We start from the raw sequence: 13,229 nt of genomic DNA, 5'->3' as shown, positions 1-13,229 counted from the left end.
TAAACTAAAAATATAAAAGTATTTGTCTTGCATTAGGAACAAATATTAAATACAAATTCTCCCAAATTAAAATTCTTCATGAATCATAAACTGAAAGCTTGCTGGGCTAAATGAACTGCAGCCCTATTTTGAGTGGTAAATAAATACCTGCTATAATCTTCCGAATTTCATTGCACGGTCTTAAACAGTATTAACTCTGAGCACACCTCAGGCATAAAATGTGACTACCTTACATTTCCTAATTGTGCATCTTTTTCCTAATTGTGCATTTTACAGTGGAGATTATTCTTTAAAATTATAATTCCCTTATGAACAATTTAGTTAACCTGTGAACTCGAAAAGGTTACCTGCCCACGGCTCTAGCTAGGGCTTGAAAGCTGCGGTCCCACGCCCCTGCTCTCTCCACAACCGGCCCGCCCCTTGCGGAGCTGGAGTTGCGCGCGGGAGCGGGTGGTGGGCGGGGTCTCCCTGGGCGCCATCGTGACGCCACTTCCAGATTCCGCGAGCACTTCCGGGTCGCTGGCGGAGTTCTGCGGTTTCTGTGGCTGCCAAAGAGGTGGTCGGGCCCGAGGTGGTAGGTACCTCCTGCTGGGCTCCTGGCGCGGCTGCTTCCGTCGGCCCCGCGGCGGGAAGCGCGTTCGCCGCAGGTACTGGGTGAGCCGTGCCCGCGCTCCCAGTGCCGGGGCTGCGGTCGGTTGGGTCTTCTCCTAGGGCTGCATGGAGGGCGAGGCCCTTCCCCCCCGGGGCGACCCGCTACCGACCCCCATGCCTGGATGGCCCCGCGGCCGGTACCCCGGAAGGCAAGGGGACGCGAGGAAGGCGGCGGGAGACGGTTGCGTGTCGTGCGGGAGGCTTGTTCTCCCCCGGGCGCCCGCTGGAAGGTCCTGGGGGGAGGGCCTGCGCCTCAGCCCAGCGCTGCGTTTTAGCCAGGTGAAGGTTTTTAAGCGTCCGGGGTTTGGGGGTGGGGGTGCCGAACATATCGGGGGCGCGCATTCCTTGAGTGTCTCATTCGTGTGCTGCTTCGCTTGTTTGAAGTCAGCCTTCCGACTTCATGCGAACTTCTGCAAAGGAATGAATTCAGCTGGATGGTTTGATCAAGGACTAGGACTTTGAGTTGCTTCCCAATGAGGGCCTTCTAATTTACTATTCTAAACTGCAAAATGAAAGAGCACTAATTTGTATGGCTGATAACACAACTAAAATATTTGAACATTGCACAAGGAATTTTTAAGAATCTAAGATTAAAATGCTCACTTCGGCAGCACATATACTAAGGTCACTAAAGCAAGTAATTTTAATAAACTTTTAAATAGTGGGGGTTTTTTACACTAACTTAGGTATAATAGATACAAAGTTGTGTAAGTTTCAACATCTTGATTTGGTACTGGTATATGTTGAGAAATGATCACCACCAGTTAATTTTTTTTTTCTTTTTTTGTGATGGCTTTTAAGATCTACTCTCTTAGGAGCTTTCAGATATGCAATACAGTATTATTAACTATCACCATGCTATACGTTAGTGATTTTCAACCAGTGTGCCACAAGAATTTTTAAAACATTCAATGCCCAACTAGTCAGGGACACTGATCTCTTTTCCCTTAGATTGTCAAATAAAAAAATGACAACAGCCAATACAACATAGCCATCTGGTGTGGATGAATCAGAATTAGATTCTTTTTTTTTGTCAGATTGGCAAAAAGTATAACATGATTTTTGGTGTACTGCAGAATTTTAGTAATTATGTGTGCCGTGAGATGAAAAAGGTTGAAAATCACTGCTATATGTTACATTCCCAGGACTTATTTTATAAATGGAAGTTTGTACCTTTCAACAATCCCCCCACTCCAGCCATCAATCTGTTCTCTGTATCTGAGCTATTTGTTTTGGTTTTTAAATTCCATATATAAGAGATCATACAGTGTTTGTCTCTCTGACTTATTTCACTTAGCATAATGCCCTCAAGGTCCGTCCAGTTTGTTGCAAATGGCAAGATTTCATTCTTTTTTTGGCTGAGTAATATTCCATTTCATAGATGTATGTATCTTCTTTACCCATTTGTCTTTCAGAGGACACTTAGGTTGTTTCCATATCTTGACTATTGCAAATAATGCTGCGGTAAACATAGGGGTGTATAAATCTTTTTGAATTGGTGTTTTGGATTTTTTGCTGGGTCATATGGCAGTTCTGTTTAACTTTTTGAGGAACTTCCATACTGTTTTTCATAGTGGCCGCACCAGTTTACTAATCTTACCAACAGTAAACGAGGATTCCCTTTTTTCCACATTCTCACCAACACTTGTTCTGTGTTGATTTATTGGTGATAGCCATTCTGACAGGTGTGAAGTGATACCTTATTGTGGGTTTAATATACATATCCCTGACCATCAGTCATGCTGGGCATCTTTTCATGTTTGTTGTCCATCTGTATGTCCTCTTTGGAGAAATGTCTCTTCAGGTCCTCTGCCCATTTTTTAATTCAGTTGTTTGGGTTGGGGTGTTAAGTTACATGAGTTCCTTATATTTTTTAGATATTAACCCCTTATAGGATGTATGATTGGCAAATATTTTCTCCTTTTCAGTAGATTGTCTTTTCGTTTTGTTGCTGGTTTCCTTTTCTGTGCAAAAACTCTTTAGGTTGACATAGCCCCCTTTGTTTATTTTTTTCTTTTTCCCTTGCCCAGGGAGACATATCCAAAAAGATAGTGCTGAGCCCAACATCAAAGAGTTGACTGCCTGTGTTTTCTTCTAGTTTTATGTTTTTGGATCTTACATTTAAGTCTTTAATTCATTTTGAGTTTATTGTACATCAAGGGTGGGGAACGTCCTGCCAAGGCCTTACCAAAGAGAAGCAATTCCAGCCATCACATTAGGGCCGAGTTAATTAAATGTTTGACTAATATAGCAGGCTAATTTTTTTTAATATGTTTTTATTGATTTTCAGAGAGGAAGGGAGAGAGAGAAACATCAATGATGAGAGAGTCATTGATCGGCTGCCTCCTGCACTCCCCCAACTGGGGATCAAGCCCGCAACCCAGGCATGTGCCCTGACCAGGAATTGAACCTCTATCTTCTGGATCCTAGGTCGATGCTCAACTGCTGAGTCACATCCGGCTGGGCTAGCAGGCTAATTTTTAAGTTGATTATTTTGTATGGCCCTCCAATGAAGTTATAAATATCCAAATGGCCCTTGGCAGACAAAAGGTTCCCCACCTTTGTTGTATATGGTGTAAGAAAGTGATCCAGTTTCCTCCTTTTGCATGTATCTGTCCATTTTTTCCAGCAGCACTTATTGAAGAGACTGTCTTTACACTATTGTATGTTCTTGCCTCTGTCATAGATTAATTGACCATATAGGTGTGGGTTTATTCCTCAGTTCTCTGTTCCGTTTCATTGATTTGTGGCAGTGATTTTCAACCTTTTTCATCTCATGGCACACACACAAACTAGTTACTAAAAATCTAATTAATATAAAGCATATTTTTTGCCGATCTGACCAAAAAAATAGATGTAATTTTGATTCATTCACACTGAATGGCTATTGTTGTGTTGGCTGCTGTCATTTTTTACTTGACAATCTAAGAGAAAAGAGGTCGGTGCCCCTGACTAAATAGTCAGGTATTGCATGTTTTAAAAATTCTTGTGGCACACAAGTTGAAAATCACTGTTCTAGATGCCCGGTTAACTTCAGTAAACAAAACAGACAAAAAAGTCCCTGCCCTGAAGGAACTTACATTCTATTGGAGGGTACAGAAAATAAACATAAGTAAATTATTATATAATATGTTAGAAGTGATGGTGCCATCAAAAAACATAGCAGGAATAGGGGGATTGGGAAGTTCCAGGGTGGAGGTGGGAGTTGGTTTTTAAGAGAACCAAGTAGAGCCCTGGCCAGTATGTCTCAGTGGTTAGAGCGTCAGCCCTCACCCCAAAGGGTCTTAGGTTTGATTCCCAGTCAACGGCATGCACCTCGGTTGCAGGTTCCTTTCCTGGTGCAGTCAGGGGCATGTGTGGGAGGCAACCATGTGTCTCCCATCCTTGTTTCTCTCTCCATGTCTCCTCTCCCCCTCGGTCCCTTCCACTCTCTCTTAAAAAAAAATCAATGGAAAAAATATCCTCAGGTGAGAATTAACCAAAAAAAGGGAGAGAACCAAGTGGATACCTGGGGGAACAGTGTTTCAGGTAGGAAGAACAGCCTTTCAAAGGCTGGAACATGTCTGTCATGGTTTAGGAAAAAGGAAGCCAGTGTGAGAAGGGTGAGAACAAGGGAGAGATGGTAGGTAAACTCAGAGAGATAATAGGTAGCCAGATTACTGTAAGGACTAGTGAAATGTAAGCCACTGGAGGTTTTGAGCAGAGAAGAGATACGTTCTAACCTATGTTTTAGAAAATCACCTGGCTGCTGAGTTGGAAGAGTGTAAGGGACAAGCATGAAAGCAGGGAAACCAGTTAGGAAGCTACTTCAGTAATCCAGATGGCAGGTGATAGTGGCACAGACCAGGGTGATAACAATAGAAGTGGTGAGAAATGGTTGGATGCTTAATGCATTTTGAAAGTAGAGTTTACAGGGTTTGCTAGCATTGAATGTAGAGGTGAGCTGGGGGAAGGGAAGGGTAACTTCAAAGATTTTTGCCAAATTCCACAGAAGTTTGGAGTTATATCACCTGAGATGGGAAAAAAAAAGTAGAGAGGTTGAGTAGGCAGTTGGGTCCTGCAGTGAGTTCAGGGGAGAGGTGTGTGCTAGTGTATGAATTTGGGAATTGTCAGCAATAGTATTTAAAGCCATGAGACTGAATGTTATCTCTAAGGAATGAGCATGGACGGAAAGCAGCAGAGAACCAAGCATGGTGTCTGTGACATTGAGAGTTCAGGGGGAAGGGGATCAGCCCCCAAACGACATTGAGAAGAATGAACCAGTGAGTTTAAGAGAACAAACCACCCGAAAAGCATGGTGTCCCAGAAGTGAAGCCAAGATCCTCTATCAAAGAAGAGGGAGTGATCACTGTGTGAAATGCTCAAGCCTGGTGAAGGCAGAGATGAGGATTAGCTTTAGCAGTGCTGCTGATGTCCGTCACTATGTTCCATGGGAATGCTGGAGGCAAAAACCTACGAGGAGTGAGTTTAAGAGCAAATGGGAGAAAAGGAGAGACAGCGAATGTAGACAACGGACAACTCCTACAAGGTTTGCTGCAAAGAGGAACAGAGAAATAAGAGTATATATAGCTGGTGAGGGAAGTGGGCTGAAACCTTTTAAGATGGAAGAAATCACCCCGTTTGCTGATAGGAATGGTCCATGGAGATGGGAAATTTGGTGGTGAGGGAGAGAAGGAATAATTGTATTGTTGGAACATATCCATGAGCATGCTGACAGGATAGGCCCTAATGCACTGGAGCAGGACCGTATTTAGATGACAGTATGGACTGTTCGACTATTAGTGAAAGGCAGGTGGGCAAAGTACATGGGTATAGATATTGGTAGGTGGTTACATGCAGTTTTGAGAGCCTGAAAGTTTTCATTGCTTCAGTTTCCTCAGTAAAGTAGAAATCTTTGAATTGCACTTAAATACATTTATAATATTTGATATTCGCATTTTGACATATGACCAGGTTATATATTCAGACTAACAAATACAGGAGTTGGCAAAGGTAGGTTTACATACTACAGATAAATGATACAATAATTAATAATACAAGATTAAAAGGTTTCTCGCATATTCACAACTGTAAACCTACTTTTGCCCACCCGATATATTGAATACATTCTGCATACTACGCATTGTTGTAGATGGTTAATATATAACTTCATGGAAAGCCTATTTTAGTGGATGGGAACAGAGTAAGCATATGTAATGTCAGCCTCAATGATATAAATAATAAAGCCAGTGTGAGGGGGCAAGGAGGTAGTTCCTTGGTTGGTCACAGAAGTCCTTTCTAATGAAATGACATGTGATCAGCCGTCTGAATGAAATGAACCATGCAGGTACCTGAGAAGATGGTTCAAAGCAAAAGGAAGAGCCAGTGCAAAGGCCCTAAAGCAAGAACATCTTGCTGTATTGAAGAGCAGCAAAGGACCAGCCTGGGGCCGAGTGGGCGAGGAGGGTGAAGAAGGAACGTCGAGGGGGCGGGAGCTCATGGAGGCCTTGCAATCCATTAGAAGGACTTTTTCACTTTAAGAAAAGGTGCTGGCATTGTGGTTTTTTTAATAAATGAGTGATGTGGTTTGACTTATGTTTTAAAAGGCTCAGTACTGCTCTGGAGGCGAGAGGTAGGGTATGCAAGGGTAGAAACAGGGAGACCCCTTACTGGTCTGTGACAGATGATGGTGACTTAGTGCCAGCAGTGGAGATGGTAAAAGTTGTCAGGATCTGGCTACATCTAGAAGGAAGAGCTGAAAGGACTGGCTGACACGTTGGATGCAGAGTAAGAGAGAAGTTAGTGTTGATTATAAGGCTTTGGAGCTGTCTACTGGAAGACTAGATTTACTGTTTACTGAGGTGGGCAAACTGAGCGCAGAAAGGTTTGAAGGGGTAGTATCAGGAATTTAGTTTTGACACATTTATTTTGAGCCACCTACTTGATAATTCCATCCAGTGTCAAGTAGACATTTTTATTATATGTGGCAACAAGGGGGAAAGTCAGGACTGGAAATATAAATTTGAGACTCATCAGCAGACAGACAGTACTTAAAGCCGTAAGCCTGGATGAGGTAAATAAGGGAGTAAAGTATATAAAGAAGACATAAGAAGCCTTAAGGTAGTTACAAGTTGGGCTGCTGAGGAGAACCAGCAAAAGAAAACTAGAAATACACAGTAGTGGTATCCAGTGAAATGGGAGGAGAGAAGTGACTGTGGGGTCCCCAAAAAAACAAAGAAAAGGCCTCAAGAAGGCAAAAATGACCTAGTGTATGAAATGCTCACAAGGCGTGTAATATGAAGATTGATAAGTGACCATTTTTGCTGAGTTTTGCCTGATGATTCGTCCTTGATGATATCTCCTCCTGTCCATTTCTAAACTGAAAGTGCCATGAGATCAGGGATCTTACACCTGACATGCAGTAGATGCTCAGTAAATATTTGTTGAATCTGTACTTCTGCCACCTTCTTGGAGTCCTCATTCCTCATCTCTTTCTAACCTTGCACTCAAGTACATTTTTCAGATGGCTTCCAATCTGACCTTTCCTGGCTAGAATGCTTCAGTACCTCCCCATTATCTTCGCTATGAAACCCTGCACCTCTCCTGATGGAACAAATCCATCCATGCCATCATTTTCCAACTCATCTTTTACCATTTTCCTATTTATATCTATACCCTAAGAATATAGAACAATTTATAGTTCTCTTTACAAATTATTATTTCATGCTTCTATGGCTTTAATCATTCTATTATTATAGCCTAGGATGACTTTCCTCTTTTGCTTGGCTAAAGACTAGCTTGAAGAACCAGGAATCTTGCGTGAACCAACTCATTCAGTCCAGAGTCAGACTCCATAGTACACTGTATATCTCTATCACAGTTCTTTTTCTCTTTTGAATTTAACTTTTTTATGTGTCTGCTACCCTCCCTACAGTATAATTTTTAAGGTCAGGAGGGTATATTTATCTTCCTCTCCCTAGTATCCATCACAGTGCTATATCTTCTTAGTAAGTGCTCTATAAATATGAAATTTTAAGAGAACAGGAAAATGAAAGGGAAGGCATGCAAATGTGAGCTGGATTGTCTGAGTCAGTGACTTGGCAGTAAGGAGAAAGGAATGGTATATGGTAAATTCTAGGCTAGGTCAAAAGGCAAACTTTTGAAAGAAATGGTAAAGATGTACATTTTAGTCATTGTAATAGCTATACTTTGTATAAAGGAGTATAAATGCCCATGTCAGAGTAACATAATTAGAAAAATCATTTTTAACTGTTGTAATTCTAAAAGTATTATATAGAAATTTGCAATTACTAAGAGTTCTGATTGTACATATTAGAATGTATAGACTATTTATATACATGATTTATAATGTTACTTTTTTAAATACTTTTATGTTAAATTTTTAGGACATCAATGCAAAACTGAGTAAGAAAAACAGTTTCTTCCTCCTAAGCCATGGCATATCAGTTATACAGAAATACCACTTTGGGAAACAGTCTTCAGGAAAGCCTTGATGAGCTCATACAGGTAAGAGACTAAAAATCAGCATTTTTATTTAAAGGGGTCTATAATAATTCTTGTTATATATCCCTTATTCCAGGCAAAGAGGTTAAATATCTTAGACTATTTGCCCCAGTAAATCAGTATTCAGATTAATAATCTCAAATTCCTGTGCATTTATACCATCTGACTATGGAGCATAAACTGTAATAATGATTGAATGATATAGTTGCATATATCTGAATTTTCAAATATTTTTGTTAAAGATTAGAGTGTTGATTTTCTCATATATATAAAAAGGGCATATGCTATGTCGCTTTAAGATAAATTAGAACAATTTTTAAAAGTCTTTTGAGATTTAAATTTGAATTTTGAATTTATATTTCAGTTTCAAGAGAATTAATTTTGATATGAATCTCTCATCTAAGAACATTAAGTATTTCCATTCATTTTTATATACTTAATGAGCTTCAATAAGATTTATTAGATTTTTTAAAATATATTATTGGTTCTGTGTTTTTTATTTAAAAGAGATGTGGTTTCTTCAATTTATCAATGCTTCTTTCCAGATGCTATGAAGGAATGATAGTCAAAGTTTTGTCCAGGCACTATAACCTCACTGCATGTTTTCTTTTCAAAATATGTTGTATCGAGATAATGCAGGCTGATTGCCTAATTGTCAACTATGGCAAAAGAAAATAAGGGGTGCTAGCTTAGAGGCTCTGGTTAGCCTCAGTGAAATTTTTTATGATAATTCGTGTGTTTTTTTATTTTGTCTTTAATACTCTTCTGATGTATGACTTTTACTTTTCCTCAGTCTCAACAGATCACTCCCCAACTTGCCCTTCAAGTTCTACTTCAGTTTGATAAGGCTATAAATGCAGCATTGGCTCAGAGGGTCAGAAACAGAGTCAATTTCAGGGTAAGGATTTTTTCCTAAATCTAGAAGCCTGCACCAGTGGTTGTTATTTAACAGTGTTTTTTAGGACCCCTACATATTTACTAGTCATGAAAGGAAGAAATTGCTCAATCAGATTTTGGAACATGTTTTATAATAACAAAATTATATTTTTACTTAGTACCTTGATACTAAGTTCATCCACTTAACATGAGATACAAAGTTTATTTTAGATTTTTTTATTCAGTTGTTTCACAAATCAGCCTATGTATGTTTGGCTACCTTCCCTGAAGAATTAGTGAAATTTCAAATGCCTGAAATACTGTCTGCAGGTTTGAAGGTAAGTGACAGAGTAATCCATAAGGTTATGTTTTTCAAACTCCTGCTCCTAAAAAAAAAAAAAAAAGAATATCAGTTACACAGGACAATAATATTACAGTCTTAGTGGCTAATGTAGTAACTCCCTGAGCTAAGTCACAAGATTAAAATTAATGTTTCTAGGAAATTCCTGGTTTTGTACAGTTGTGGAGAATTAACAAACACAATAATACAGTGGTACCTTGGTTTTCGAATGTAATCCGTTCCGGAAGACCATTTGAGTTTTGAAACATTCGAAAAACTGAGCGATCAACAGCCGCCAGCTAGGCCTCAGGATCTTGCCCTCAGCGGACACCGCGTGGCATGTTCGACTTCCGAGGCGTTTGAAAACTGAAGCATTTCCTTCCGGGTTTACTGCGTTCTTAAACCGAAATGTTCGTCAGCGGAGACATTCGAAAACCGAGGTACCACTGTACATGTTCTTTTAAAGTGTTGACATAAAAATTCAAATGAACTTTCACAATATAGCCACATGAGGGCAGTAGAAATACAAATTCAAATTTCCATGCAGCTTTCTTCACATTTCAGGTAAGCAATTTACAGACAGTGCTAAAAACAGTCTGCTAACACTCTTAACTCTTCCGTTAGCAAATTTGTCTAGAAATTTTTTTTTGTTAGGATGAAAATTAAGAAAATATTAAGCAAGGTAAATATTAAAGAATCATACTGTTAGAATTATGTACTTGGTGGCTGAGTCTCAACTTGCTGTGGAGAAAAATATGAGGGAAAATGACTTTTCATGTTATGTCTAAATGTTTTGTTTTAAAGGGCTCTCTAAATACGTACAGATTCTGCGATAATGTGTGGACTTTTGTATTGAATGATGTTGAATTCAGAGAGGTGACAGAACTTATAAAAGTGGATAAAGTGAAAATTGTAGCCTGTGATGGTAAAAGTAAGTGTTCACCTAAGTACTGTGAAAGCAAAGCTACTTGAAATCTTGTTTTTATGAGCCTTTAGAAAATCTCCATCTGAAATTAGGCGGCAAATGGTCAGTGATCCACCCCCAGATAGAGACCTGGCTTCTACCTCAGCTAGATGCTGAATTCCAGATCTCAAAAAAGCCTCTTACTGACTAAATATTTCATGTGACACATAGACTGCTTCTGCTTCCAGATTGAATCTATTGGGGGAGGGGAGGTGGATTTCAGCTGCAGATTTGAAGTGTTTATCGGGCTTTTTTACAACCATCAGTTTCTCTAAGGAAGTGTTTGACAATTTATTCTATAGTTTCTGTGTTGCTGGATACCTATACATTTTATACTTAAAAAGTGGTTAAGATTTAATTAACCATAAGGACCTTATCAGTCATAATAGGAAATACCCATTCCTGTAATCCATTACATCCATACAGGTGTATTTTCCATAGCAGACCAGGAGACCAGGGAACTTGTTCAGGTCCTTAAATGTTTCAAAAAGTATATAGCTCTGCTTTCTGTTCCATGATTAGTTATTTCCTTTTTGCTAATTGTATTTTAAATGTACAGTTAATTTTACTTTATGAGCTGAACCATTTGTTTAAAGCAGCTATTCCTGAAAGTAAAAAGAGAAGACTGTCACTGTGTAAGAAGGGGAGTTTTGAAAAGCAAGAGAAATATAGAAAGTAATACCCTACATTTCTCAGGTTATGGGTTGGGGTTTTTTGTTCTATATACTTTGGGTTTTTAAAGAAATAATCACTGAAAAAATGTAGAGACAACAAAAGTATACAGAAGAAAAATATTTGTGACATCTGGACATAACATATCACTTGTAATGTTTTATTGTATAAACTGGTCTTATATCTTTACAGTAGTATATGTATGCACTTATACACATGTGCAAATACATCATTTTCAAACAGTCATTAACTCTTCTCTTAAACCTGATTGTTAATGGCTGCATGAAATTATACCTTCAGCCCTTTTTAAAGAAATAGTCTCTTCCAAATGTCAGAAAGCCTTAGACACTAGCAGTGTTACAATGATTTGTACCTTTCAGGTTAACTAATCCTTCTAAGAACTTTAAAAGCATATGACTTTTTAATATAGTCGTCAAATACTTACACCTTTTTTGTCATTACAGCAAGAAACAATGTTATTTTATAGTTACTGGATCACAAGATAACATTTCCATATTTCAGATAATGTATATTTTTCATATTTTTTATAATTTATGCTAATACCATTCTCATAACCTTTAGGTTTTTAAGTTTTTGCTAGACTGTGGAATTTGGGCATTAATTTTTAACTTCTAGACCTATCAAAATGAGTTAATGATCTAGCCCAGTACTGTTCCCTAAAACTTTTGTACTGATGGAAATGTATGTTGTCTCCAGTTTTGTTAGGGCAACTGAGAAACCTAATGCTTTAATTTCTAATTAATTAAAGTTAACAAAGTTAAATAACTTTGGGTAGCCAGTGGCTACCATATTGGACAGAACAGGTGTAGACTAGTAGAGTGTCATTTTAAATCATTGGAAACATAGCTAAGAACCAAAAAGTCAGTAAAGAAGGCCTCTGAGTAAATTAATAATATCAGAGTCCAAACATATGTATTTTACTTATAGGAGCTCCCAGTTTCTGGTGGTCTTTGAATATATTACTCTTGTTTAAAGATACAAGTTATCTGTTTTTTCAAACTTAAGTGGATGAAAAGTAGCAGATCGGCCTTACCTATTGCAGTGGTTCCTGAGGAGCTTGCCCTACTTACAACACATTGTAGTAATCTTCAAAGAAAACCTTGTTGAGTGTTGAAGAGAAGCTTAGGTTGTGTACCATGTACTCTGTGTCAGCAGAAAATACAGTCTTAGAAATTTTCTTTCCAAAATTAAAAACATATGGTTTAGCATTTAGAGGCTGAAGTTTAAGTAATTAAGAAAATACCATTCCTTAGGAATCAGATATATGCAGTGCTACTATGAAGTAAGCCCATTTTTCCTGAAAGCTTTCTGAAATAAAGTTAGGTTCCTGATAGAACAGCAGAGAAAAGGTGACAGTGGCTAGAATTTTGGTCTGTTTCTCACCAGGAATTAAGTAATATAATTCTCTTCTGATTATGTGTTATGGCCCTTGTGGTTTAATTTTGGGACAGTAGAGGACCTGAAAAAAATACGGTTAGCAGTTATATAAATCAAATGTAGTGTAACTTGGTTTTTCTGTAGCATAATATGGAGAGCTAAGCAGTGTGTTTTACTTCTGCCTTAAAAGGAAAGTTATTTAAGTCCTCAAGGTATTTCCATGGTCAGCTTCCGACTTCTTTCCAACCCCTCAAACCATCACCACCATAAGTTCTGTTTTATTTTAAGATACTATTTTAAAAATTAAGTTGCTCAAATTAAGTTGCTCTTTCTCTCCTCTGTTTCCTAGATACTGGCTCCAATACTACAGAATGAATAGAAAAATGGCCTTTTATGCCATCTTCTGTTACTGTTCATCACTTTTTAAAGAGAAGCATAGAAGAGACTTTATTTATTCTAGCACTGCAGAAATGACTACACTGTGCTATACTATCAGAATCCAGTAGCAAGAAGCTTGTAACTCTGTAGCCTCTTATATTACCTTTACTATAATGGCATGAAGAAACAGAACTTTTTTTTAATGACAAATCAAACGTCGTTGCCTTCCTAATAACATTCTTTAATAAACTCATTTTAAAACTCATTGTGGGTAATAACTGGTAGAGCTATTAAGTTAGCAATGTGAAGATACTAGATAAGCATTTTGAAAGAACACTTTGCTCCTTGCAAAGGAAATTAGAAAATGCATTCATTTCAATAAAGTTAGGTTAGTTTTATCAGTTGTAACAGCTGATAAAAGCATCAGGAGGAGCAAAACCAAATTCT

At 38.4% G+C, this 13,229-nt stretch overlaps 2 protein-coding genes across 7 annotated transcripts in view; one reads left to right on the top strand and one right to left on the bottom strand.

The window, feature by feature from the left end:
- The first annotated feature begins 485 nt into the window (after positions 1-485).
- Positions 486-13,047, top strand: GTF2A2 (general transcription factor IIA subunit 2). 4 transcript variants are annotated; one of them, XM_081134977.1, is made up of 5 exons: positions 486-574; positions 8,037-8,157; positions 8,948-9,052; positions 10,175-10,301; positions 12,754-13,047. In XM_081134977.1, the coding sequence occupies exons 2-5, from the start codon at positions 8,086-8,088 to the stop codon at positions 12,777-12,779; spliced, it is 330 nt and encodes a 109-aa protein (XP_080991103.1). In that variant the 5' UTR covers positions 486-574; positions 8,037-8,085; the 3' UTR covers positions 12,780-13,047. The 4 variants fall into 4 exon arrangements, with proteins under 4 accessions (XP_080991103.1, XP_080991101.1, XP_080991104.1 ...); XM_081134978.1 differs by having other exon boundaries at positions 525-930; XM_081134975.1 differs by lacking the exon at positions 12,754-13,047 and having other exon boundaries at positions 503-574; positions 10,175-10,357.
- The window catches only part of GCNT3 (glucosaminyl (N-acetyl) transferase 3, mucin type), a 63,363-nt gene continuing 59,406 nt past the window's right edge, over positions 9,273-13,229 (bottom strand). For all 3 annotated transcript variants that reach the window (XR_013998651.1, XR_013998652.1, XR_013998653.1), the window contains 2 exons: positions 12,061-12,170; positions 9,273-9,416 (listed from right to left, as the gene is read on the bottom strand). The gene's annotated coding sequence lies outside the window, so the exon portion shown is untranslated. The remainder of the gene's footprint in view (positions 9,417-12,060; positions 12,171-13,229) is intronic.

The sequence above is a fragment of the Miniopterus schreibersii genome (genome assembly GCF_964146895.1).
Source record: "Miniopterus schreibersii genome assembly, chromosome: 1".
Classification (NCBI taxonomy): domain Eukaryota; kingdom Metazoa; phylum Chordata; class Mammalia; order Chiroptera; family Miniopteridae; genus Miniopterus; species Miniopterus schreibersii.
This window is presented reverse-complemented; position numbering and strand designations above follow the sequence as displayed.